At 49.8% G+C, this 25,298-nt stretch overlaps 1 protein-coding gene across 1 annotated transcript in view; it reads right to left on the bottom strand.

Moving 5' to 3' along the window:
- Window positions 1-12,804, bottom strand: part of SUCO (SUN domain containing ossification factor) — a 44,319-nt gene extending 31,515 nt beyond the window's left edge. The window contains exons 1-2 of the mRNA XM_086617296.1: window positions 12,700-12,804; window positions 1,842-1,947 (exon numbers count right to left, since the gene is read on the bottom strand). Of these exons, the coding sequence (XP_086473422.1) occupies window positions 1,842-1,947; window positions 12,700-12,764 (171 nt within the window). The 5' untranslated portion in view covers window positions 12,765-12,804. The remainder of the gene's footprint in view (window positions 1-1,841; window positions 1,948-12,699) is intronic.
- Window positions 12,805-25,298: the final 12,494 nt, after the last annotated feature.

Here is a 25,298-nt window from a genome sequence, read left to right as displayed (position 1 = left end):
TAATTTCTAAAGTCTGCTGTAACCTTTTAAAGCAATTTTCTCTTTTACAACTAAAGATTTACAATAAAGTGCAGTTAATTCATAAAGTAAAAAAGAAAACACGCTTGTGGAAAAAAGTTTTAAAACCACCAGGATGTAGAACCAACATGAATTTACTTGCCCCTCAAAAATGTATTTTTTTTTTTTCAAGTTGTGACTACAACATACGCAGGTTATTTCTGAGCAAAACTTTAAAATACAGCAAGAAATCTGGTAGAAAATTACACACCTCGCATTTCATAAGGGCTAGCTAAAATCCTGCGGTCAAATACTGAAAGTGCTAGTGTTTGGACCCAAAACGGGCTATGCTATACAAGCTTACGTGACCATATCAATTTGAGAGAGTTAAGGCATACACTGGAAGAGCAGGAAGTACAAATTTGAGCAGGCAAATCTTAAAGTCAACAGCTAAGCAACATTTTTCCCCAAATATTATTAGCTCACATCCTAGTCCCGAAGATTAAATAGCATCAATGCCTTGAAGAGACAACTGATTTAAGGAAAACAGATCAAGGGCTGCAAGACTGCTCTTTTTGAGCAGGACAGCTCCAGCAGCCTAGTCAGAAGTAACAGATGCATGCTTAAGATTTCTCATACACCCAAGAGACTTTTCTTTAACGAGTGAAAACCACAGTACATCATCTTTGGGTTTAAGTTCTGAAATCTGTTTTACAGCGCAGCCATGTTAATAGAATGAAGGGAAGAATGTTGCAAAAAAGTAGGAAAACATACACCAGTGGCTTCCCAGTCTCAGAGCTTATTTGGTTTTTCCAGTTTTATTACATCAGCCAGTAAACTCCAGCAGGACTTTTTTCAGGCAGCCAGAAGAACAGAACTGAATGCTCTTTGGCCACACAAGCTGGCAAAAAAAACAAACCTATCCTAGATGTTGAAGTGCTTAAGAAACCTACAATATTTAAAGTATTTTTTCCAGGTCAGGCAGCTCTCCACTTGAGTCAACTAGAATGCTCAATACACATTCCCCAGTTTTCATGTGGCATATAACAGCTTTCTTGGAAGGAGGACCATGAATAGCACTACTACTCATCGATGGAGGAAACGGATTCCCAATAATATCAATACTACCCACACTTATCATAGGACTGATTCTTTACCTGTGTAAGCAAATAAATGAAGTCACCATGACTTTCTGATATGACCCAACAGCTTGGGAAATCGCTACGAAATTGCGATATGCAGAAACTTGTTATGAGTTAATCAGGGTGGGACGATTACACTCAATTTAATCTAAAGCACTGAGTAATATAAATAAGGGACAGAATCTTGTTTATTAGCGTTTCACATATGTATTTTAGCTTTGATAATTTTTGTTAAACAGGAGGAAAACAAAGTGATAAATATTGACCTAATAAGTCTTCTATTTAGGACAGCAATCATTTGTGCACTGTTTTTAACACAACACAGATGCAATTGGCGTACTGTGACCTAAAGCTACCCAGGCCATCACCCCTTATCACGGTCTCTAGAGCCACATACTACCCCTGGTGCTCACTACTTCTAACATCTGGCACCCAAATAAAAAAAAAACCTGAGTCACCATTACTGGCTTTACTATTTGTTTCACCACCACACAGTCCAGCTGTATTGTTGCTTAACTGCAACAAACTCGAAGGAAAACAAAAACTTGGGAATGTAATATCATGGTTCACAGAACAACTGAGTACATCAAACATTCTGGCCAAGACGACTCTAGGAATCAAAGTGTATGAATCAATTGGGGCTTTTTAATTTTAATATCAAGTCAGAATGAGTAGCTAATTAACATGACTTATTCAGCATACCTTTTCCTGGACATTTTCCTCATTTGCCAGGGCATAAGCATCACCTGAAGCATATTGCACTGCTGATGAAAGACTGTCTTTACAAAAGACATGCCAAGTAGGAAGCCTATTAAAAAAAAAAAGAAAAAAGAGTCAAAGTCTTGATTTAAAAATGGATAAATTATATCCTAAGATTCCCTCAGCACTGTCTCCCTCAACCTTTCTTCATTTGTTCTCAAGAGGTGCCTAAAAAATAAAAATATGCACATACAGTTCATAGATATTCATTTATTAAAACTATTGGAGGACTTGAGAAAGTTGAGAAAACATGCTACAAATTTACTACCTCCAAAAGACCAAAAAAACAGCAAAACAGTTATTGGGGTGATACAATGTCACAAATTAGTTACTGTAAGTTAGAAAGAATTTGAACAAACTATATTCTTTGTCATACAGTAATGAGATATCTTTAGCAATTATTAAGTAAAAGCTAAAGCCACAGATTAAAAAAATAAACCTGCTTATTTCCCTGTACTGATCACACCTGCAGTAAGCAGCATCAAGCACACTTAAAAGAATTAGAGAAAATAAGTATATTAAACGAAAAGGCCCACGCAAAAAACAATGAAAACATGGAGACAAATGGCAAACCAGGTGCTGGCTTTAGCTGCAACCTCCATAAAGATTTGGTTTGTACGTTCAGTCCCCAACAGTTTTGCTTCTCAGTAGAAATGGATTTATTTCTGTAGGAAATCCAACATCTACACAAACACTTGCATCAGAACAGCATCTTTCGTTGCTTATAGTGTTTGGCCCCTCCACATCCCGGATAACATACGAACAGCAAACCATTAGCCTTGGAGACCCAAATGCAGATCTCTAAGCATACAAGAAATCTGACAACCTTCTGACATAAATTTTGAAAACCAAAACACAGCCTTAACGGTCAGTCATAATAACAAGAATACTAGTAGGTCAGGACTCACACAACTGGGATCAGCCTAGTGTTTAGAATTTGAATTACCAGCCATCTTAAAAACCTGAAGATCACCTTTACTGGAAAGTACATGCTGCAAAGATTCCTCCACCAAGGAGGAACCCATGCTGCAGTAGACCGCAGTCAAGGACTAAATTTTAAGAACCGTTTAATGCATATGTATACACACACACAGAGCACTACTACTTCAGGTTGCAGACAACCACAAAATCAGGCTTTTGTTGTAGCGATAAACCTATTGCTCCTCTTCCACCCACATCAGCAGGGAGTGTTAGCATGGCACTAGCCCCTCTAAATCCAGGTCTCTTGCCACCAGAAAAGCAGAATACAGCAGACAAGGAATGTGTGGGATCTGACATACTATTCTGGAGATGGGCAAATAAGCTGTCCCAGGTCTGTCTCAGTCCCACTGCGCCTCAGCAATTTCTCTTATGTTTGGGGTAACTACTTTCTTCTAAACTAAATGGAAGCCCTCAAGTCAAGCAGAAGCAGCTGCAGACATCTCTGTTAAGTTGAAAATGAGGTGTATGCATTCTCACACATCTTAAATTCCCATCCCATCATGTAATTACTTGTTTGTATTACATTTTCCATCAAACCTCTGTCTTAGCCTAAGCACAGGACATACATTTAAGATACTGAATGATATGTTACCAGACTTTTATGGCCTTACTTTCTTAGCTCTTACTTGGAAAAAATTAGTTATGCAAATACTTCAAGTCATTTATTTTTCTGAAAAGTGGTTTCAATCATTTTATGGAAAAATTTTCTCTTGCTCTTAATTCTAGTATCTCTGGTCTCTCCTTCCAGCTATGTCGACTCCCTGGTTCTTCATAAAAGTACAAGAGAAAGATCAAAAATTCTACAGAATATACTGTAGCTCATTCTGTTCTTTTATTATACATGCATACAAATATGTTATTTCCTATTTTGCTTACACTAAGGGGGGGATCTTCAGTGATCTGTACAGAGCAACATTAAGTCCCTAAATGTAGAAAATGAAAGACATCATTTGCTGTGAATCAGCATTTTAAAACACAAGGTTTATTTTCACAACTGTATTAGTAACAACTTCAGCACTTGCAGTCACAAAAAAGCACTCAGCAGAAAACTCACACATTTCTTGCCTTAATGTATTGACACTTTTAATGCAACAAATCATGCTTTATTAGAGCATGAATGCAGCTTTTAGAAGAATGCAGTTTGACAGCTCAGAGATTTGAGCTATTCTGACATAATTTGTGTCCAATATCCAATTTGTTTATTTTCAGAAATTCTTCTTAGTCTACTCCCCAACTCAAACATGATGCCACAGGTCTCCCAGGAGCCCTCTAAGCAAGGGAGGGGACTGAATTCCTTTTGCATACGTTTGCATGCAGGCACCCACAGGAAAATCTGAGCCCCGTCACAACAGAGGATGCAGCAGGCAGGATATATCACTCACCTGCTGCCATCAAGCTCTGACAGAGCATTGAGAACAAATCCACAGAATGCAAGGCCACATGAGACCAGCCACTCCACGAGAAGTCAAATCAATCACCTTCTCAGGACCACCGCTACTCTTTTCCTTTTTTTTTTCCTTCTATCAGCATTCTGCATATTCATTCAACAGGCTGATAAATGATACAGCCCACAATAAAAAGATTTGCCAAATGGCATAGCACCTCTATTAAGCATTTCTCTACATGCAGAAAGGCAAACAAACATGAAACCTAAGTATTAGTTTCCTGAGAATAAAATTTTCCTTGAGTTTAGTGAACTTGCACAGTAGCTTCTACATCCGTATATATTAACATTCTTCCCATTCTCATGGCAAAAGAGCAGTATTTTAATATTGACTCGGAAGCAAGCAGATCCAATGCCCAAATACTACCGGCGATTAGTCACTAGATATACCGTCTCAGATACAAGGCATATCTTCAAATGATGTTAACAGTGTAGAAATACTTCAAGAGATCGTTCCAAACACATAACCAACAGTTAGTGACTTACACTGATACAGAAGTTTTCAGTAGTTCCATTTTTGCTGAGTATGACTCAAAAAAGCAGATGCTATTAAACCTCAAAGAACAAAGAAATTTAAGCACAGGACTTTTAGTATCATCATTAACGCAGTTTAAAAGCTATTGTCTGTAATAAGCCATGAATTTTTCAGCTTGATATGCACAAATCCAAACGCAAAAGCTGCAAGCCCAGGCACAGAAGGGGGGTGGCATGGATCTTTACCCTTCACAGAGCAGGCACATACTGTGGTTCCCTAATGAGGCAGAAAGTCTGCTCACCCCTATCCAAACGGCACGGTACGTTCATTATCACTATACAATTAGCTATGGTCTGCTGCTGGCTCTTAGGCCTTCCAAAAGGAACGCACTGAAATTCAAACACACAGGTTGTTTTGAAACTGCAGTGTAGGTTCTCTGTGAAAGACCATCCAGTTCTAATTTAGCTCCAACTCTAAGTAATTGGGAAGGGGGCTGCAGAAGACTATCAGAGACAGTGAAACTACTAATAATTGTTTGGACAAACATAAAAATCAAGTAGAAAGTAACCAACTGGTAAGAAAAATTAATCATACAAGTTACAGCTGACAAAAAAAAATCTAAATTAGCAAAATCTGAAGGTTAGGGCAGTTTTTCCACAATTTGATCTTCCCAGAGAAGAACAGCCTAAGCTTTCATTTCCAAAGACTTCATACAAGAACACTGACGCTCACACAAGACTCAGTTCAAACACATCTGTCCTCTAAATGATTCAAGAGTTTTCTTTAATTCTCCCCTAAATGAGACCTATTTTTGGACACCGGAGAGTGAAGCAGTTCAAAACAATTTACAGCTGACACCTGTGAGACAGACTAATTTTAAGCAAAGGAGCAATCAAAGGAAGCTACCACCAGTGCACTGATCACCAAGCTCTCCTCCAATGCAGAGGGAACGGTCTCTGTCCAGAACCATCACTGACATCTTCTGCACCTCTTGGCAGGTTGTATTACCAACAGGTGCACCAATGCCCAACAGTTAAGAAGGAGAATGAGGATGTCACCGTCCCTGCCGTCACCCTCTACTGAAAACATTCATAGGATCAGTTCAGAACAGGCCCGTGCAAGAGAAGGCGAGTGGGTTTTGGACCCAGGGAGCAGAGAGCCGGCACAGCAGGCCTATGAATGGGGGAGAGGCACCTACTTGTTGGTTGAAGCTCATCTTCTTGATTACAGAATAATTTATGTTGGATTAATCAGGTAAAAAAAAAAAAGAGAGGGTGAGGAAGGCAGGAAAATATCTTTTGCTTTGAACAAACCCTACAGGTCTGACTGCTATCACTACCCTACCCTAGCTGCCAAAGAGAAAGAAGGCTCTGTAAGAACAAGGAGCTCGGCAGATCCACAACCAGACTCAAGCCAGCAGTAACCTGCCTTCCAGCCACTGGTAATGCAGAAACATCAGCAAAAGGAGGGAACCCTCATCCTCTCCCCAGTAACTTACTGGAATCCGTCTTTGTCTCAGAACAGTTCAGCAAGAGGGACCTGCATTTAAAAGGGCCCACAAAATGAAGTAAATCTCCCAGAAAATGAAGACCGGGCTTTTAGGACAGTAACATTATTTCAACCAGTCAGAGGAAGAAAGCTATTTGCAAGGCACTGCCTGCTTTAGCACAATTTCCCCAGGCACAACTCTCATTTCTGCATGTCAAGTGGAAATAAGCCTTGATAAATGCAATGAAGAATCATTAATATTCCTTAATGCTGCTAAAAAACAAAAACACAAACACACAACACCCACACCACACACCTCTCTCCGTTCATTTAAAAGCCATTTACTACTACGGAAGACCAGCATGCATAACTAAGATAACTTTAAAAGCTGTGATGGATCTTTAAGGGAGAAAAAAGCTGAAGACTAAGATCTAAGACTATGGATCTAGACTGAGCAAGGATGCTGCCAGCACAACACTGATACTGTCTCATTTCCTATCACTATCCACTAACTACATTCATGTGCCACCAAAAAAAACCACAAAACAACTGAAGTTGGAGCTTTCTTGCAAATCTTTTACCAATCCATTGTATTGTGCAATTAATTTAGGCTTTTAATATCTCTCCCACTTGTCGCAAAGAATGTGCTCTCCAGACTGTCTCCTAACTGGAATGCGACACAAAAAAAGACAGTTACTTCACTTGTTCAGAGGAGCCCAACACAAAGACACTTCTGACTATGCTGAATTCCATACCTTTGAACAATGAGATTCCAACCATCAGTTTAAAATATGGCTTTCGGCATTTTAAATGCATTGGCATGCAAAGACTGCAAAACTGTAACACTGCACTGAAGAGTGTGGCTTAAGAGAATCCCCCTGCACTGTCAAACTCTACTTACTATCTTTAATGCAAGAGTATGGGGAAAAAGAACACATTCTGGAAAAATACAGTAAAACCTGATACTGGCCACAAAGACTACAGGAAAACAGTGGAACAGCCATGAACTGTGATTAAACTTTAAGGCCTTTAGAGTCCGTAGTAACATCTAACTTGCACATCTTTGAAGGTTTCCCTCACTGCTTAAATCCATGAGCTTCTCCACGAGGGTGCAATACGGCAAGGCTACTACAGGTAGGCTCAGAACCATCACCAGCTGCTTTGCACCAGCTCCTCATGCTTAAAACTCACTGCAAAGGCAACACAGCTTAACACAGTGCAAAGGAGTGGAATTTTAGCATCAATTTAGCAACATTAACTTTGCCCTACATCACTGTAAAACTGCTATCACCTGCCAGACATGTTATAATGTATTTTTAATAGACTTCTTACCTTTAAAGGACTTCAGCAATATCTTGACTGCCATTCCAAAAGTCATCCAAGCCAAGACAGTTCCTTTGAGCACCTAAGCTAATTTTGAACTGTTGGAATCTTGTACTGATATTCCAATCTAGTTTAAGTCATTTACACCAAAGTTTTGACTCATCTAAGCAAGAGTTCTTTGTTTTGGGATCAGTCTGTCTGTTATTCCAGCTCAGTACTTTCACCAAGAATTACAAGAAAGTTTTTCGACTTGCCCTTCTATATTACCTTGTTCTCAGTCAAAAGTTTTTACACCCAGAAACAACACCCTCTTCAGACAGAGGGCTGTAAGCACCTCCACGTGTTAAGACATTGTACATCCTCCCCTTGAAAGCACCACAGACTTTACCAAAAGTTAAATTAGTAATGAAAACTAAAGACAAGAAAAGTGAAAAAAACCCGAAGAGTATTCTGTAAGACACAGCAATAAAAACACTAAAGTGAAAAAGAACTAATAACAGGTTAGAGAAAGACTTTTCAGAAAAGGTTGAAATTAAGTGCTGAAGTAAGGCACATCTCATTGCAACAGGCAGAGTCTTACACATCAACACAGCAACCTCATGAGGTGATATATGCCACTTTAGTACACCAGTTGGTTGCACAAGAAACAAACCAATTTGAAGTTTCTAGGACAAATCTTTTAGAAGATACTGCAGGAAAGCACTTCACTGATTTTCAAATAATTTTAGAAGGCAAATATTCAATAATTGATTGAGCCAAGCATTTATTTTGCATAACACAGCAGAGTCCCTGCTTGCATACAGCACCTTCAACCTGAGCAGACTATAAGCTAGGCATATTCGTATGTGATTTTTAGGAGGCCAAGAGTTCCAAAGCAGCTTTTGTCTCAACCTTAACTAGAGAGCAAGGACACTTCCAAACAAAACACTCCATATCTAGGAACATACTTTTCATTCTGAAATCTGATGCCTGGAACAAAAGTTTTGATTATACGAACAGTGCCCAGATCACTCCATTCTTCCTGCCGCAAAGCGTGCACACAAAGCGCTTATTTTAGTATCAGCTGTCTGAAGACACTCCAGTAACTACACACTAGGAGAATCAGCAGCTAGCCCCAGCACGAGCAAGTTACACCAGCAGTTCTACCCAGATCAGTAGGGCACTCTCCTGGAAATACTACACTGAGGAAAAGAGGATTTCTGTGATAAGAGATGTTACACTGGAACACGAGCCCCTCCCGAACTTTACGACTCAACACCTTTCTGTTGTTAACAGACACAAGCTCAAGGTTTAAGCCAAAAGCCAGGGCCAACAAGTGTTCAATTAGCAAACCTCTACTTCCAACATCTCTACTCTGGCTTGCCCAGCTTTTGGCTGTGCAGGATAGAAGCAACAAAACAGACACCAGTGATGTTATCACACTGCCAATATAGCACTGTTTTTTCAGAGCTCTTCTTGCATTACAGAAGCTCTAAACAAAAATGTATTAGACTGTAATGCAAACCAAAACTAGAAATATTTTCTCTCATTAAAATTCACATAAATTGTCACATTTGATGTTACAGGGAGGAATACAAAGCCGTATCAAGATCTACCTCCTTCCAACATACTTGTATCTAGGCTTTATTCCCAGCTATGCCACTGATCCAATATGACCTTTGCAATTTTCAGGGTGCACTCCCATTATGGATTTCAGAGCCAGAGCTACTAGACTAGGGGTTTTCCTCCATCAGAAACAGCACGTCTTGCTGCCCGGTCACTTTGATTCAAGTCGTACTTTACTGATGCAGCATATTCACAATGTCATCTACAACTAAAGAATCCGGATGCGCACGTGCACTCAATCTCCCTTTTACTCATAGTTGTAAAACCAAGGATGATAAAAGAGTTCATAAAAGCTAAGTGCATCAGGATGTGCAAAGCACTTTCTGGGACAGAATGAATCACAGAGAGACAAATTAGTGCATGCATGATTTCTTTATTAAACTCATAGCTAACACTTTGAACTTGCAGCTTATGGTGGGCAAAAGCTCGTATTAGAACAATCTACACAGGTTCCTGTTCAAACCAGTGTCACAGCTACTCTCAATTCTGATAGTACTAGGACCCGCATAAGCTTCTAAATCCACACCGTTTATTCAGCTCTGTAGATTGTCAAACTACGAAGCACTACAAATTTAAAAAGTGTTTTTTACATTATGATCATCCACACAAAGCGATTAACTGAAGCATTAAAAGAAGAAATCTTTGTAAATTCAGGACAACAGGAGTCATTTGTCACATACAGTCAAAGCTCCAGTCTGCACAGACGCGTATTATTTTTAGAGCACTACATTCCTAAGCCGTACCTCCATCAAAAGCATTTCTCCAAAACGATGCAGCCATCCCAGCTTTTGAACTACTTGGAGCAACCTCACTGGCTCAGGTTAGTCAGAGCACTGTTTGCTCCAGTTGCAGAAAGCCCCAACTACCAACAACCTGCATAAGGATCCTGCACTCCCGAAGAGCGCCCTCACTGCCTTTATTGAAAGGATACCGGCTAACGAATCCCTAAACTTAAGGGTCTGGGTTTCTGTACACTTCCTAATACACAGATACATTTAAATTACAAGATGAGAGCTTTTTAGACAGTTTCCAGTTAAACTGTTAAATCAATCTTTTTTTCCTCCATTTGATTTTTATCAATTGGTATTTCTCCATTGGATCAACTTCTTTAGGCAAGCTTTAAAATGCATGATGGGAGATTGAGAAAAACTTTCTATTTGAAGCTTAGTTTCAAAGAAAGAAGCAACTGTCTCTCCAGAAATAAAAAGTTCAGTTTTTAGGTTTTTCTTTAAAAAAAAAAAGGATACAGTATCCAAGTAGCCCCTAGGGTATTCTTGCAGTAATTCTGTTTTGTCTTGTGCTTTCCCCCCCCTGCTTTTTTGGTTTTTAATTTGATCATCTGTTGACCACTACTTTCATCTGTAAGAAAAGAGCTTCTCCTTTGAAGATTACATTCAAGACAACTAAATTTAAAAAGCCAACATCTATCACACATGCTAACATTTATACCACAAAGCCTTCCATTTACTATTTAAAGTTTCTTAGCTGCTTATGCGAACAAAGTTGCTGATTTTAGGAAAAAGTTAAATACATCACAACTTATGTCACATAGTCCAGCAACAAGGCAGGAATTAAAAGACTCTCCAATTACAAATCTGACACAGCTACTGCAATTAAAGCAAGCTGCAATGCTGTCCTGCAAACAGAGGATTTTAAATTCTCTAATGTAAATTTATGCTTAGACAACAGAGACTAGGGAACTAGAGTCATATCCCTCCCAACATCTAAATTAATCAAAAGCAGCCAGAGTGAACAGGCTGAACACACAGTCTGATTTTTTTTTTTTAAAGTAACAAAAGGTTTGGGATACTCTAGTGCAAGCTCTGAGATCAGTTAAGACACTGCTTGAAAGAGCAAGAGAAAATTCGTCTCATTTTTTATGCTAAACTTAGCGAGGATGAACACAGAAGTTGTCTGAGCTTTGCAGAACAAGTATATTAGTTCAGGAAGTTGGTTGAACATGATATTCCTCAGTACGGACTAGGTGCCTGAACTTTTTATTAAACCAAACAGTTTCGTTAAAACAACAGAACACAATCAACTCTGACAATCTGTATATCACTAAGCTGAGAACATCTTCGTTAACCAATTACCTCCAGGCAGAAACAGGTTATCAGCCCTCAAGACGCAGTAACAAGTAGAACCTTCCGTAAAAAAAAAACCTTAATTGTCCAACAAGTAAAAGAAAAGCTGTCTGGAGACAGTCAGGTCAGGTTCACAGCTCAGCCTACATGGAGAGGAGCATTTTCTTTTAAAATTTTGCTAAATGTAAACACGGCAACAGAGTTTTCAAGCCGTTTCTAGACTCGCTGTTTTGTCTCCTAAAAACAAAAATGCGTTGACCTGAACCAAATTTGCTCCAGGATTGTCCGAACCCAGTAATGGCAGTGTCAGCCCCAGATTTGCAACTGGTTCTGTACAGAGAGATGCTGGGGCTTCCCCTTCTTCATCTAACTCAAACCAACTGTGAGACAACCCAGGGCTTCAAGGCTATCTCACTTTTTTTTTTTGTAATATAATAAGCCTATTTAAACACTTTACAGGAAATGCACTAAAATAACACCCCAGATACATAACTACCTCTCACAACTGCTGTTCAGTTTTCAATATTTGCAAGTTTGCTGTTCAAACTGGCTAGCATTTCTCAAACAGTGAGTCACGGAGCTCAAAGGAGAGCAAAGTTTAAGAAGCTTAGAACTACAGAACATATAACATACGGAAATATATTCTCCTAATATTTGTGTTCTAATAGATGTCACGTTTTAAGGAAGTTTGAAAGCAAAGTGAACAGATGATGCTGGAACCAGGTCCAGCTAAGGTAATCACTGGGAAAAACACTCTCAAAGACATAACCAATGCTAAAATTAAAGGGATCATTGGCTTTAATTTAACACGACTCCAGCCCGTCACAGAAAATCGGTTTCAAGAGTACGGCATCGTGCTCCTTCGCACAACACAGCCGGAGTTCGGCCTGAAACTGGAAAGCAAGAAGCCCTCCCAGTTAAAAAGCGCGGAACGGCAACAAAACGCACACAGAAGCGCAGCGCGCGACTTTGATCGCCCGGTACGTGAGGGCTGACTCCGCATCCTACACCGCTTGTTCCACCAACTCGGCAAAGGACTGCCGTTCACAGCACCGGGAATTACCCTCCCAGAAGCCGGTACCCGCCTTTCCCTTCGCGCAACACCGCGTGCTGCCCGGGCAGCAACGCAGCCCGATTTTTCCCAAGGGGAGCATCCCTCCTTCCCTAACGACACCACCGCCGCTCCCACCTCCCGCTCCACGCGGCCCCGACCCACAGCCCTCCGCATCCCGACCACGGCGCTGCCCGCGCCGCAGCCGGGGCAGGAAAAGGCTCCCTCGCAGGGAGGGCGGGCCCGGCGGCGGACCCCCGAGCGGCGGGACACCCCCCTGCCCCCGGGCAGCCCCGGAGAAGCCTCCGTCCCGGGCGAGGGCGAGGGCCCGCGCAGCGGCCGGCACTTACCAGAGCAGGGCGCAGAGGAAGAGGCAGGAGCCCAGGCCCGGGAGCCGGCGGGGCGGCTCCCTCATCGTCTCCCCCGTCTACCTGCGGCGGCCGGGAAGAGGCGGCGCATCCTCCCCGGCAGAGGGACAGCGGGAGAAGGGCGGGCGGGCGGCAGCCACCGAAGGGGAACGACCGTTGAAGCGGCCCCTCCCCCGCGCGGCACGAGCACGGGCACGGGCACGGGCACGGGCACGGGCACGGGCTCCGGCGGCGCGCGTGCAGCCGTTACTGCCCGCCAGACCGGGCCCCTCCCCCCGGCCCCTTATCCCTTCACGCGCTGAGCTGGAAGGATACGCGTCACCCTGCCCGCCGCTCCGCCACGCCCCCTCGCTCCGCCGCCGCCAATGGCCTGCCCACCTAGCGGCAGCCCCGCCTCCCCAATCCCGGCTGCCGGCGCTGACTGGCTTCTCCCGTCCAGCGCGACGGCGAATCAAGAGAGCGGCCTTCTCTTTCCCTTCCCCTCCAAGGACCCCTCTGAGGTGCCCGTGTGAAACAAGCCGTTAAAGGGGAAATTGCCAGAGTAATAAATGACGGCCGACAGCAAACCCCGGGGCCGCGGGGCGCGCGAGGAACGTCATTACCACCAGTGCGAGCGACACTTTAAGTAAGGGCCCTCCGACGTGACAGTTTTCAATTCTGTTTGGTCAGGCTTCTCTGCGGGCTACCCCACGGAGCCGAGCGCTGATTGGTGTCGCCTGAGGCCCCCAGCGGAAAAACCGTTGCCGAGTGTGCGGGAACGCCGTTTCCCGGCGGGCGCGCGGGCGCTGCCGGGAGCTGTAGTTCCGGGGGGCGGGGGCGCCCGCTGCCGTGGCCGCCGGAGGGGGCCCGTGAGTGTTGGGCTCGGGCTTCACCTCCCGGCAGCCGGCCGGCAGCCCGCCGTGCTTACAGGCGCGAGGGGTGCCGGAGAGGCTTCTACGGTGCTTTTGCGCGTATTCGTTCATTGTAGGAGCGAGAGCCGAGCCGGAGTTTGCCCCGCAGCCGGCCCCGCGTGTCCTGAGGCCTGCGCGGGGAGCGCTTTCCTGGGAGCCGTGCCCGGGATCGGCAGCCTGGCCAAGCCGCGGTGGGCAGTCGCTCCCCGGCCCCGCCGCTGCCCGCGCTGCCCGTCCCGGCTTCCCTCCCTGGCGCTGCCCTCGCTCCAATGGCCGGGGGAGTGCAGGCCGGGCAGCCGTGAGCGTGATCGCGGTGTCTGTGGGTGCCCGCTCCCAATGCGGGATGGAAGAGAGGTGCCTTCCCTGATACTGGCACATTCGGGCAGACTGGTAGGAAAACACAACGGCAAAACAGTACGGTTTTCATAGGCAGCCAGGCCTAAACCTGCCCACCTGAAGCGTGGTGTTGTAAAGGGGACTTGACACTGAGTATGGTAGCCAAGAATCCTTGCAGCTTACTCGTGCCAAATAAAAAAAAAAAAAAAAAGGCTCACGATTGGGGTTCCCACTGCTGCAGCGCGATCGGAGCTGCAGCAAGCAGCAACGTGTGCTGCTCTCCCAGCCCGCAGGGCGTTCCAGCAGCCCTGAACGGCACAGGTGGATTAGTCACGAGCACGCTGCGTTGGAAACGTGCACATGCCAGGACTCCGAACGAGGAAGGACAGCTTGGCCCGGAGGAAGGCACGGGAGGGTGTGAATCACCGCAATCCTTGCCGGAGCAGGGTCCTCCCAGGCCACAGCTGCTGTTTTCCTCAAAGGAGCTCCAGCCCCAGGAACTGGCCCTTACAGCTGTCCGGAGGTGCTCCCAAGCAGGAGGGGGTGCCTGCAGGGCTCAGCTCGGTGCTGCCAAGGCACAGGATGGTGCGACTGGAGTCAGCCAGCTGTGTGTAAATGTTCCCAGCCATCAGTGCAACCTCTGGAGAATCTATGTGTCTGTTCTTTTCCTGATTTTTCACCCTGTAATTTTACGCTTTCATTAACACTTGGCATCCCACACCCTTCCGAGAGCTCCATGTGCCACAGACAGCAGACAGCCCTGTGTGCTAACACGTTGAGGAGAAGGGAAAAGGGAGAAGCTCCAGATTCGTGCCCCATCCCCACACAGGCTGTGGTTTAAACCCCCCTGGTCAGCAAACCATGGGCTGCCCTGTGACAGAAACGGCCTGTCCTGCAGTGCCAAAGGAGGGGCTGTCGCAGGAGGATCCCAGGCAGATTCCTGCAGTGTCTCTTTGGAAAATGGAGGGATAACAGCACAGGGGGCAGTGAGCCAGGGTGCCGAGCAGTGCTCACTGCCCCATACCTTGCAGCTTAGCCAGAAGCCTGGCTGGAAGCTGCTGCACGGGGCTGTGACTCGTTAGGTTGAACGGGAGGAAATTCCTGTACAAGTCACTGGTAGGTAGGTTTTGGAAGAAGCCCGTGGGATTTAATGTGAACCTCCAGCAGAGAAAAACAGGCTTGCTAAACCACAGTACGAATTATATCGAGATGATCTGACAGGGAGCAGCTTTGCTTTGTGGTTCCCCAGTGTGAGAGCCTGCCGCAGAGCCCGCTGGCAGCTCTCCCAGCAGGTCAGCGGTGAGCCCGGCTGCCCCAGTGCCGCTCAACTCCCTGGCCAGGCTCTGTCACCCCAGGAGCGGGGATGACACAAGAGCAACCGGTTACAGGAGTGAGGTGAGTCTTGAAAAACAATGAGAAGCTGCTTCGTGGCACCAGTGGGACGTGAGCCAGCACCTTTGCCATGAGGGTTTCTTCGGCCTTTTGTAGTGCTGGAGCTAGGACACGGCACAGTGGCAGCAGGATCCGTGGCTGTGTAGGCATCTGACCGTCCTTGGGAGGGCTGTGAGCAGAAGTGTGGTGCAGAGGGCCTGGCTGTGCCTCCAGGGACTCACTGTGGGGCCATGCCCAGAGCAGCGCAGGTGCAGAAAGCCTCATGCCCAGGGGCGCACTGCCACACTGCCTCGGGAGCTGCCTTGGGAAATTCCCCAAGCTGTGGGAGCAACAGTGCACATCCCACCCATAGCTGTTTTAACTGTCAGAGAGTGCCCCAAATCTCCCCCTTTGCTGCAGAGAGGCAGGGCAATGCCAGCTTCGGCTGCAGCTGTCTCCCTCCCAGCCTCCTGCTGGGACATGGCCCCCAGAGAGGCATGTAGGACTCGTCTCCTTCATGGATGCTGCCGGAGTTACAGTTCCTTCCCATTCGAGTGAGAGCAGCATGTTGGCATAGAGAGATGCCGGGCAAGGTGTACACCTGCATACCCAGTGTCCTGCCTCCAACCGGACGTGGCCACCTCACCCAGCAGGCAGGGAGCACTTCCCCATCCCACCAGCACAGCCTCAGCTGCAAACTGCGCGTCGGAGATGGCCAGCACCAAAGCAGTAGAGAAATCCGTCCATGAAACATTAGAAATTCAAACAACTGCTTAGCTGCCTGCTAGAAGAGCTGGTAAATGTTTGTTAACCCATTGCTAAGTATTTCCAGCCGGAGCGCTTGCCGCAGCACCGGCAGGCAGTGCTTTGCTCAGGGCTATGCCGCAGCTTACAGCTGGGACCGTCTCCCTTGTCAGCCTCTGTTGTGCTCCCGGGACAGTAATTCTTCCAGCCTCCTCACCAAGAGCTTTTCCCCAAGAGGAGGGTAAAAGGCTGTGAAGCCACACTTGCTCAGCCCACGTGGCTGCGCTGGAATGGCACAGCTCCCGCTATGGTCCTGCTAACCAGCTGGGGATTAATCACATACAGCTTAGAACAAACACAGCTGTCATGGAGGATGGATCATTTCAGGGGAACCACTGCAGCGACCGGGCAGGATCCCAGAGAAAAAGCCCCTTCAAGTCAGCCCCCACCAGGTACGAGCGTCCACCTGAAGAGCCTGCTTCAGCCAGCCAGACGTCTCGATTCGTCACCCCTGACATACCCACATACCAGCACTTGCTAAGCTTGTTTCTCAACCACTGATAAGATGAGCAGTATAATGGTAAAAAAAAAATTACACATTACCCAATCTCCCAACTACAGCCCATAATTAACCCAAAGCCCAACGTACTGTAGGGTTACCTGGGAGCAAATATTTGCAAGGGATTCTCAAAAAGCACTGCACTTTCTCTGAGCCAAATTTCTCTTGGCCAAATGCCGGGATGAAGCGAGCTGGTCCGGTTCCCACAGAGGGCGAGCCCGGCCCCGGGGCTGAATTCGAGCCACCGCGGCCCCAATGGCACACGCACCTATGTCCTTGGGCAGGAGGGACTCTCCGTGCCTGCGGTGTCGACGTGGAGGTGCAGAAGACTGTGGGCACGCAAAGCACAGCAGGTTGCATCGGCAGCAGTATGAGCATTGCTCTGCTGACCTGGAATAAAAACCGGGTCAGTACTCATGGCACTGGGCTGGCAGAGCTGCAGGTCGCAACCCAAGGGGCACCTCGGTGCGGTGTTTCTGAGTAGGCGGAAAGAAGACGTGCTGCTGTTTTACCTGCAAACTGTGCCCAGCGAGGGGGCAATGCTTGTCCGTCACACTCTAACACTCGAATGGACCTCAGAGCGTTGTACAGGCTGTAGAGCATCTCCCAGAGATTTGGGCACTGAGGCCATGGAGCAATGTTTGACTTCTGGAGAGACACCTGACCTTGGGTTACACCCCGGGCCTTTGAATTTCAGCACTTCCCAGCATTTGGTTGCTGCAGGTGCTAAGCCTTCTCCCCCATTCATCCCTATCTGCTCTTTACAAAGGCTGCTTGTTTTCCCAAGTGTGGTGGTTTTTTTTTTCACATGTGATTTAATTCACACAAACTCCTTCCTCTACTGACTATTGATCTTGGCTCCTTACTGGTTAAAATAAAGTAAATCTTTTGTAAGCAGGTTCTGACAACGCAACTTTTGTTCCTTCCAGACACAATTTCCTGTTTAATTTCCTGACCGTTTCTTATTTAGCAAAGGAAAAGCTGTAAATTGCAAGATTGCTTCAGAGAGCTTCCTCTGACTTTAGATGAACCGTTAACCACTCACAGGAGAAAATGCAGCAAACCAGTGCAAAACTTTTTAAAAAATCCTAAATTTCTTTTATTTCTTTTGCAGCTCAGACTGAGGGGGAACAAGCTGTGCGAAAATGGGGTCTGAATCGTTTTTCTTGCAGAACTGAACAGGATCAACTCTGTCTCCAGCCGAGACAGAGTTTTTGCTCTTTCTGATAATTTTGCTCTTTCTTTCTCTGATAATTACTCTTTCATTGCTCAGTAAAGTCTCTCTGAGACAGAGGAGTTCTGGGGAGGGCTTCATCCCTGGGCTGAGGCAGCAGGCGCCATCGGTGGAGTTAGCGACGGTGATTCTGCTCCTGCTGTGCCTCTGTCGTGCCGGGGCTGCCGCACTGCCTGCGGTCCCAAATGCAGGTCCTGGACATCCCCCTGCACAGACGCTGATTCCCTCTCCCATGCCGCTCCTTCGTGTCAGTTAAAACCCAGGGGATGCCGTGCCGGGCTGCTGCTCTGTGACCACGGTCACAGCGACCGGCTGATCAAACCGCAGATACCCACGGCTGGGTCACTGGAACGCTGGCTCCGCACAGAGACTCGTCAGATTTACTCAATGTGGGCTGGCACGGGTGGGTGCGGGATGGCGCAGCAGCGTGTGGCGGCACCGAGGAGCGGTGGGCAGCTCTCATCTTGGCAGGCAAGGACGATGGCACGCAGCGACATTTGGCAGGGGCTGTGTGACCTGGTGTAGGAGAGCGACTGCTCTGATCTCCAGCCAGCCAGCTCCAATCCCACTGGAAAAAGCCTTGGAATCTGGCATAGGTAGACGGTGGCGCAGTCCTGGGGCTCCCAAAAGCGCTGACGGATGCGTGGCCGGGGCCTCCTGCAGCAGGCTTGGATCCCTTGCATGGCTCTCAGGGGTACAGCCGGGTCTGAGAGAGATTTCCTCTGCCTGGCTCCGAGTCCCCTTTTTAATGGCTCAAAACCTTCGAGTCAAAACTTTATCTAAGTAAGATGACGAAAATTAAGTGAAATGGGAATTCCACTTTTGAACACACTTGTGTTTGGTTTGCTCGCTTCATGTGGCTTTGTATGAATTTTTAAACTTTGGCTAGGAACAGGAGACAAAATGGTTGCTCCAGCGGGAATGCGCAGGCGAGGCGCAGCAGAAACCCACAGCATCTCCAGGCCCTATCTCAGGACCACAGTGCTCCTGTGCAACAGAAAACACCCTTTCCTACAGCTGGTGCTTGGGAATGGATGGAAAACGGCTTCAGGGAGAAGGGACCCACCTTCTTCTAGCTCGGCTGGCAGGTGTTCAAGGTATGACCTTCAGCAGCATCTCGGCTCGATGCCATGACACCAGTGCAGAGGCCACTGCCCGCTGCCAGCCAGGAAAGACAACGTGGTCGGTAGCCAAGGAGCTGCTCTTGCGATCCTGGGGGGAGCCAGTGGAGCAGGAAAAGTCCAAAGGCTGCTGGTAGCTGAGACACACTCTTGGTCACACGATGGAAACGTGGTGTGGGACCAGGGGCTTCCAAGAGGGGTGAGCGGCTGTGGCAGGCGCCTGTTGGTCCCCCGGTGCTTCCCGGCAGCGGCCAGCTGGGCTCCCCTGGGAAAAGAATAAGCAAATCTCGCTACAGAAACCGAAAACTGGCACAACTTCATGATGGAGGTGTTAAGATTTTTTTGGGCTTTATTTCTGGGAGGACAGCGTGGGCTGAAGCTGCCCATAGGCACAAAGGGTGAGCAGAGGGGTCAGGAAAGCACCCAGTGCAATACAGTGCTGGGTTTCATCCATGGCCTCATGTAAATTGAAGCCAAAGCAGGCAACATCGCAGGCACGTGATCCAGCAGAGCGGCACATCCGTGGCTTTCTTGACACAAACCCAGAACTGAGCCACCCCCCACCCCAGGGCTGGAACGGCGGTCGGGACTGTGGGGCCGTAGTGGCTGGAGTGTGCCGGGAGGGTGGCAGTGCCTGCGCCGGAGCAGCAGCACCTCCGCCAGATGCAAGTGGGGGGGGAGTGAGAGACGGGAAGGGCTGGCCAGGCACACACAGGGAATACCACAGGCTCAGCTGCTTCTCTTCCCCTTTGCCAAGCGCTAAAATAAACTAAATTCCCACCTGGCTCCATCCCCTCCCTGGTAGATATTTAAAAACAGGGAGGTGGGTGAGGGGGTGGCCGGTAGCAGGGAGTGTCTCTCCTCAGGGACCCATGTGCTCGCAGGGGAACATGCACGTCCTGCTAGGCTGGCCGCAGGGGACCCTCCTCCCTGTGTTTTGGGGTGGGACGAGCTCATATTGCAGGGAGAAGCCCTGCGTGTGTAAAACACACCTCAGCCCTGACATGGCACTGCTCCTCCCAAGTGTGCGGGCTCCTGCTTGGAGGCTCCAGGTAGACGGTCACGGGACGAAGGCTCCTGGAGTGAGTATCTTCTCCGAAACTGCTATGTTTCCAGGCTGAAGCCATGCTGTGTTGGAACAAATGCTTCTTTCCTAGTCAAGTGGGAAGGCGAGCACAGAGGAGGATCCTTTCACAGTGCACCAAGCTAAAGCAGTGACTTACCACCTCTTTCGACCTATACATGCCAAATTTTTCCCCAGCTGGTCCGTTTGCATGTGCCATTTCATTCAGTGCCCCCCTTTCCATCTATTTCTGGCTTCCTTTGCACCTGCACAGCTACAGAACAACCATATCCCCCAGGCAGACAGTAAAAACCTCGTTAGGAAACGCTGGGGCCCTTCATGCCTCTCGCTCCGTGTCCCAGAGCTGCAAGGAGAGGGAAGCAGCTGCCGGACGAGGCTCGGGATGATGGAGAGCTGGCACTGGAGAGCTGGCACGTGACTCCAGCAACCACCACCCTGGTTACCAGCTCTCCTCAACGGTACATTGCCTTTGCCCTCCGGGGAGGTGTATTTTCAGAGCATTTTGCCACCTGTAGCTCTCGATGCCTTTTCACTGACTGTGGGTCAGCACTTCGCATCTCATCCCCACACTTCACATTTGGGGCTTAACGAAGGGGAACGGACTCAGAAACTGCTCAGCAAAAGCTTCATTCGGCTCTGCCCTGCTCTGCCAGGTCTTGGGGGCACCCGCAGGAACTGAAGACCCTCCCCACTCCCAAATTTCAGGCCTTTTTCACCTTTCCTGACAACCCACGCTCGGCTCCCACAGGCAGTTTAATTTTTTACCCCCAAGGTCTGGTTTCCTCCCTATGTCTGCGCGTTAGGGATGTGCCATGTACGGCTGAGCGTTGAGCAGAGCTTACCTGGCTGGATGAAGTTTGGACTTGTCCCACCTTGGAGCACCCTGCAGCTGGCAGAGTGCATCATTGATGTCATTTTTGGCTGCAGTTTCCTAGAGGTGGGTGGTGTTTTTTTTTTTTTTTAAGCAGATTAAAAACAAAATCATTTTTGCTAGGTGACAGCTTGACCTTCATCACATTCCCCTACAAAACAGGACCTTACTGACCCACTGCCCTGGAGATGGCCAGGGACCAGCTGGGCTTGCTTGTCCCTCTCTCTCCCTGGAGCCCAGCACGGGTGGTGGGGAGGGAATTTTGTTATGGAGCTCCCCCAATCCATGCTGACTGCTGGGGAATGCCAGGACTGAGGGAGCTCAGTTTCGCAGCCACCCCAGAGGCCGTGTCTTCCAGAGGACACGTCCCTGCAAGCGTGTGCCTTTCCACATCACGTCTCTCCTGCCTCAGCTCCTCATCCCAGATCCACGGCAGCTTTCCTGTCCTTCACCCTCTGCAACAGGCTCAGAAATCCCAAACCTCACCCTGGCAGACGCTGGTCCAGCCTGGGCTTCTCAGACCCTATCTCAATTGCCTGGACCGTTCCTCCTCAGCCCTGAGCAGCATCGCTGTGTTTCTCCAGCAGCCTCGGTACCCCCCTTGTCTCAGCTCATTTCCTGGGAAGGTGCTAGTTTCCCCCTTCCCTGGCTGCTCTGCCTCCTTTTCCACCACCCTCGTTCTCCCCTGCAAGCCCCCACAGCTTGCCCAGCCTGTCCTCCCTGCCCCTAGGATGCTGCCGTGAGGGAAAATGGTAACTCACCAGCATTCAGGTCCTCTCTGTCCTGAGCAGGCGCCGTTCACCCAGGAACATCTCCATGGAGTCTCCAGCCAGGTTCCAGCTTGCACCCTGGGGCAGGCTCCTCTCCATAGGGCAGGTTGGGTGATGTGCAGAGAGGGACAGAGAGCAGCACAGCCCTCTTTGCCAGCTCTCCCAGTGGGCAGCGGCCTCCCTTGTGCTCTGGAAATGACCTGCCTGGGACAGGGAGCTCCAACACTGAAACTGGTGATGTCCCCGCCAGGACCTCCTGGTGCTCCCACACTGTCCGTCCTGGGGATGGAGACCCACAGGGATCGTGGCATGCTCCCTGCCCTGGCTGCACCGCCAGCATTGTGGCACATGGCTGAGGCCCGCAGGGCCTCCACCAAGCCCGTATGGGACGCACACCTGGATCCAGGACACCTGACCTGTGCGCAGGGAAGGGAGATGCTTGGGAGAGCTGGAGGAGCACCGGGCTCCCCCATGCCCAGGCACACTGCTGCAGAGGACCCTGGGACAACCAGCCTGTGTGCCCCAGCATCCCCCTTCAAGGCTCAGCCCAGCTGCGGGGCGCCGGGCTGGCATTGTCCCACTCCATGCTAGTGACTGAACCAAAAAAATCCTTAAATAGGGGATTACAGACAAGCAGACACAGCCATGTTATGGGGCCACGTAAGGCAGGAGACAGTCTCTGGGCATGGAGAAATTCAGCAGCTGGAGCTGAGCCAACCTCCCCTCCTCCCCAAATAACATTCCTGCAGAGGGAGGATTCAGTGCCAGGGTCAGAGGGGAAGGCTGGGGGATCGCTTGGCAGAGAAACAAAGCCCGAGTGTCCATAGCTCCACTGCAGCAACCTGGGACGTGCGGCATGGCCCTCCCGTGTGCTGATGCCGCTGCAGAGGGATGGCGAGAAGAAGAAAACAGCTTTAGCAGCATATTCAAATGTTTGGAGCCTCTTGCAGACACTAAACAGATCCGCAGTGAGGTCCCTTTGCAAACGGGAGGTGACATCCAAGCAAACAGGGCTTCCACCTATGCGGGTTGGTAGTGCCACGGCGTCCAGCTACTCGTTCCTGCCTTCCAGCAGAGAGTCTCGCACCACTTGCCATCTTACAGCCTCTTCGGAGACCAGTGGCACTTGGGGACACCTAATTGTGAGGTGAAGGAGGTCTCATTGCATGCAATCTGGGGTGGGAATTAGGATGCTCACAAAAGGCTTTCGCATCCTTGACCTTAGCTACTGCTCACCTCACCATGACAGCACTGCCGGCCACGTAGCCCCAGGAGGGCTGAGGGTTGACTCCACAGCACACGTTCCTGTATGACTGGCAGGGATGGACGGTGACGTGGCCGGTCCCGTGGCAGGTGCCACTAGGACTGTAGTGCAGACAGGTGAGTCATTCCCCTGCAGACAAAGTCTGGGCCACCCGGGCAGGGCTGAGCTGCCCTTTGGACCGCAGACGGTACGTCCACAGAGCACACACCGTCCACTCCTGCTGGGAGGCAGTGCCAGCGCAGCAGCCCCAGTGCCAGCTGCTTCACACCAGAGCCTGTTTGGGTCTCCCAAGCACCGAGTGGTGCAGGGATTTCGAGGGGCACGAGAAGCATCCCTTGCCTCTATTCTCCCCTCTCCGTTGGGGTTTCCAGATGGACCTGACCACATCAAGGCAGCATCGTGCCCCAGCCCCAGCCCAGCCCACTGTTGCCGGTCCCCAGAGCATCCCAGTTACGTAAACTTGCAGCAAGAGCCGAGTGCTGCCCTGCCCATGCCAATGGGAGGTGGCATCCCTCCACTGCTGTGGCCATAGCACTTCTCAGGGGAGCAGGAGCGGCATGCTGCCTTCCGAGCTTTTCCCTTGTTCACCCCAGCTTTGCTCTGTGACTTTGGGAAAATGACATTTTGTTCAAAATCTCACGTTCCCAGGCCCTGGGCTCCAAGGCAATGCCAGCAATTGCAGGAGCTGGCAGCACTCCCTGTCCCTGTGGGCACCAGCTTGTGCGCATGGAGGCATGGGCATGGAGGCACATGCGTGGCCCCATACAGAGCGCAGGGATGGGGGCTTTTAGGTAGGGCAGCTTAAAACTCAGTCCAGCTCCATCCTGGCTTGAAGGCTGCCAGCTTGGCAGCCTTGGCACAGGGTACCTGCCCAGGGTGAGCAGTGACTCCTGCCCTGCAGAGCAAGTGCAATGATATGAGGCTGGGAGGTGGCACTTTTTAGATGTCACCGTGGGGTGGCTCCCCCAGAGGCACATCAGCAGCGCAGGGGTTACCTGCTGCTCTGCACGTATCTGGATGAGGTAGGGTCCTGCTTGGAGAGTTCCCCGCAGCAGGCACTGGCTGGCTCCTGTCCGTGCGAAGGGAAACATGCGAGGGCCAGAGAGGGAAACAACCGTCAGCTCTTTTGCCTGTTCCCACCATGACAGGACAGCCACGAACGCCCCTTCCCGAAGCACAAACAGGGCAGTGTTTGGTGCTGCTCTACCCCGGGCTGAGGCCTCTCGGGTGAAGCCAAAGTAAGCAGCTCCACCGCAGCAAGCACCTCTCCGGGACTGGGGCACCTTTCTGGTACTGGGAAGGCTCCGACCTGTGCACACACACACTTAGAGAAAATGCCTCTGGCCTCTGCGAAACCTCATCCCTGTTTCCCGGTCCCTTTGGTGCACGCTAGCTTGGTCTCTTTGGCGAATGGACGGGTGTCCCTGTAGAGCCACACTTCTTGGTCTCCTTGCTCAGCCACGACTTCTTCCTTGTCTCCTCCTGCTCCACTTCTCGAAGGTGCCGGCAGGCTCGGGGAGCCGGGCAGGACTGAGCTGCAAGCAGGCAGGAGCTGTGGGAGAAAGGTGACCTATGCTTGCAGCATCACATCCACATTCCCCGACGTGGGTGCTGGAGCCTGGTTTGGCGAGAAAAGCAGGTGCCTCGCTGGGCTGGAACGGGGAGCAGGGCTTGGGACACGGGCTGGGGTCACTCGCTGAGCAGCGAGGCCGGAAACACACGGGGATGTCCAGGCATAGAGAGGACCAGATGAAATCCCACCGCCCCACTGTGCCCTCCTTCACAGCCGCTTACGGATGGCGCACTGGGGCTGCAGGAGGGTCCCCCAGGAGAGCCCTTCCCCATGGTGCGCGGGCACAGCTGCTGCTGGGAGCACGGCAGGCGCTGCCCAGCCCGCAGCAGGAGCAGCCCCCCTTCCCGCCGTACCGTTCGGGGGGGACAGGCAGCGCCAGCAGCACCTCCAGGCGGGAGCCTGCGTGCAGGACAAGGGCTGCGGCGCTCGGGATGCCCGGATCCTCCCATGGAGCTGGGGTCTCCCCTAGAACGTCCCACAAGCTGGCTGCTCCCTGCAGGGAGAGGGGACGGCAGCCCCGGGCGGGGGGCTCACCCCGGAGGCGGACCCCTCGCAGGCACGGCCGGGACCCCCCGCCCCGCCGGCCTCTCCCCAGCCGCCAGTTCCGGGCTAAACGGCACCGGTTGCCGGGGGCTCCCGCCGGCAGGTGGCAGCCCCGAGCGCCCCGGCGTCCCTTGCGCCGCGACCGGGGCCTGGCAGCGGCGGCGGCGAGGCCGGGGCCGCTGGTGCGTGTGCGGCGGAGGAGCCCCCCCCCGCCCGGGGAG

This window comes from Tauraco erythrolophus, chromosome 10 (genome assembly GCF_009769465.1).
Source record: "Tauraco erythrolophus isolate bTauEry1 chromosome 10, bTauEry1.pri, whole genome shotgun sequence".
In the NCBI taxonomy this organism is placed as follows: domain Eukaryota; kingdom Metazoa; phylum Chordata; class Aves; order Musophagiformes; family Musophagidae; genus Tauraco; species Tauraco erythrolophus.
The sequence above is the reverse complement of the archived record's forward strand: the minus strand, read 5'-3'. Positions and strand labels throughout refer to the sequence as shown.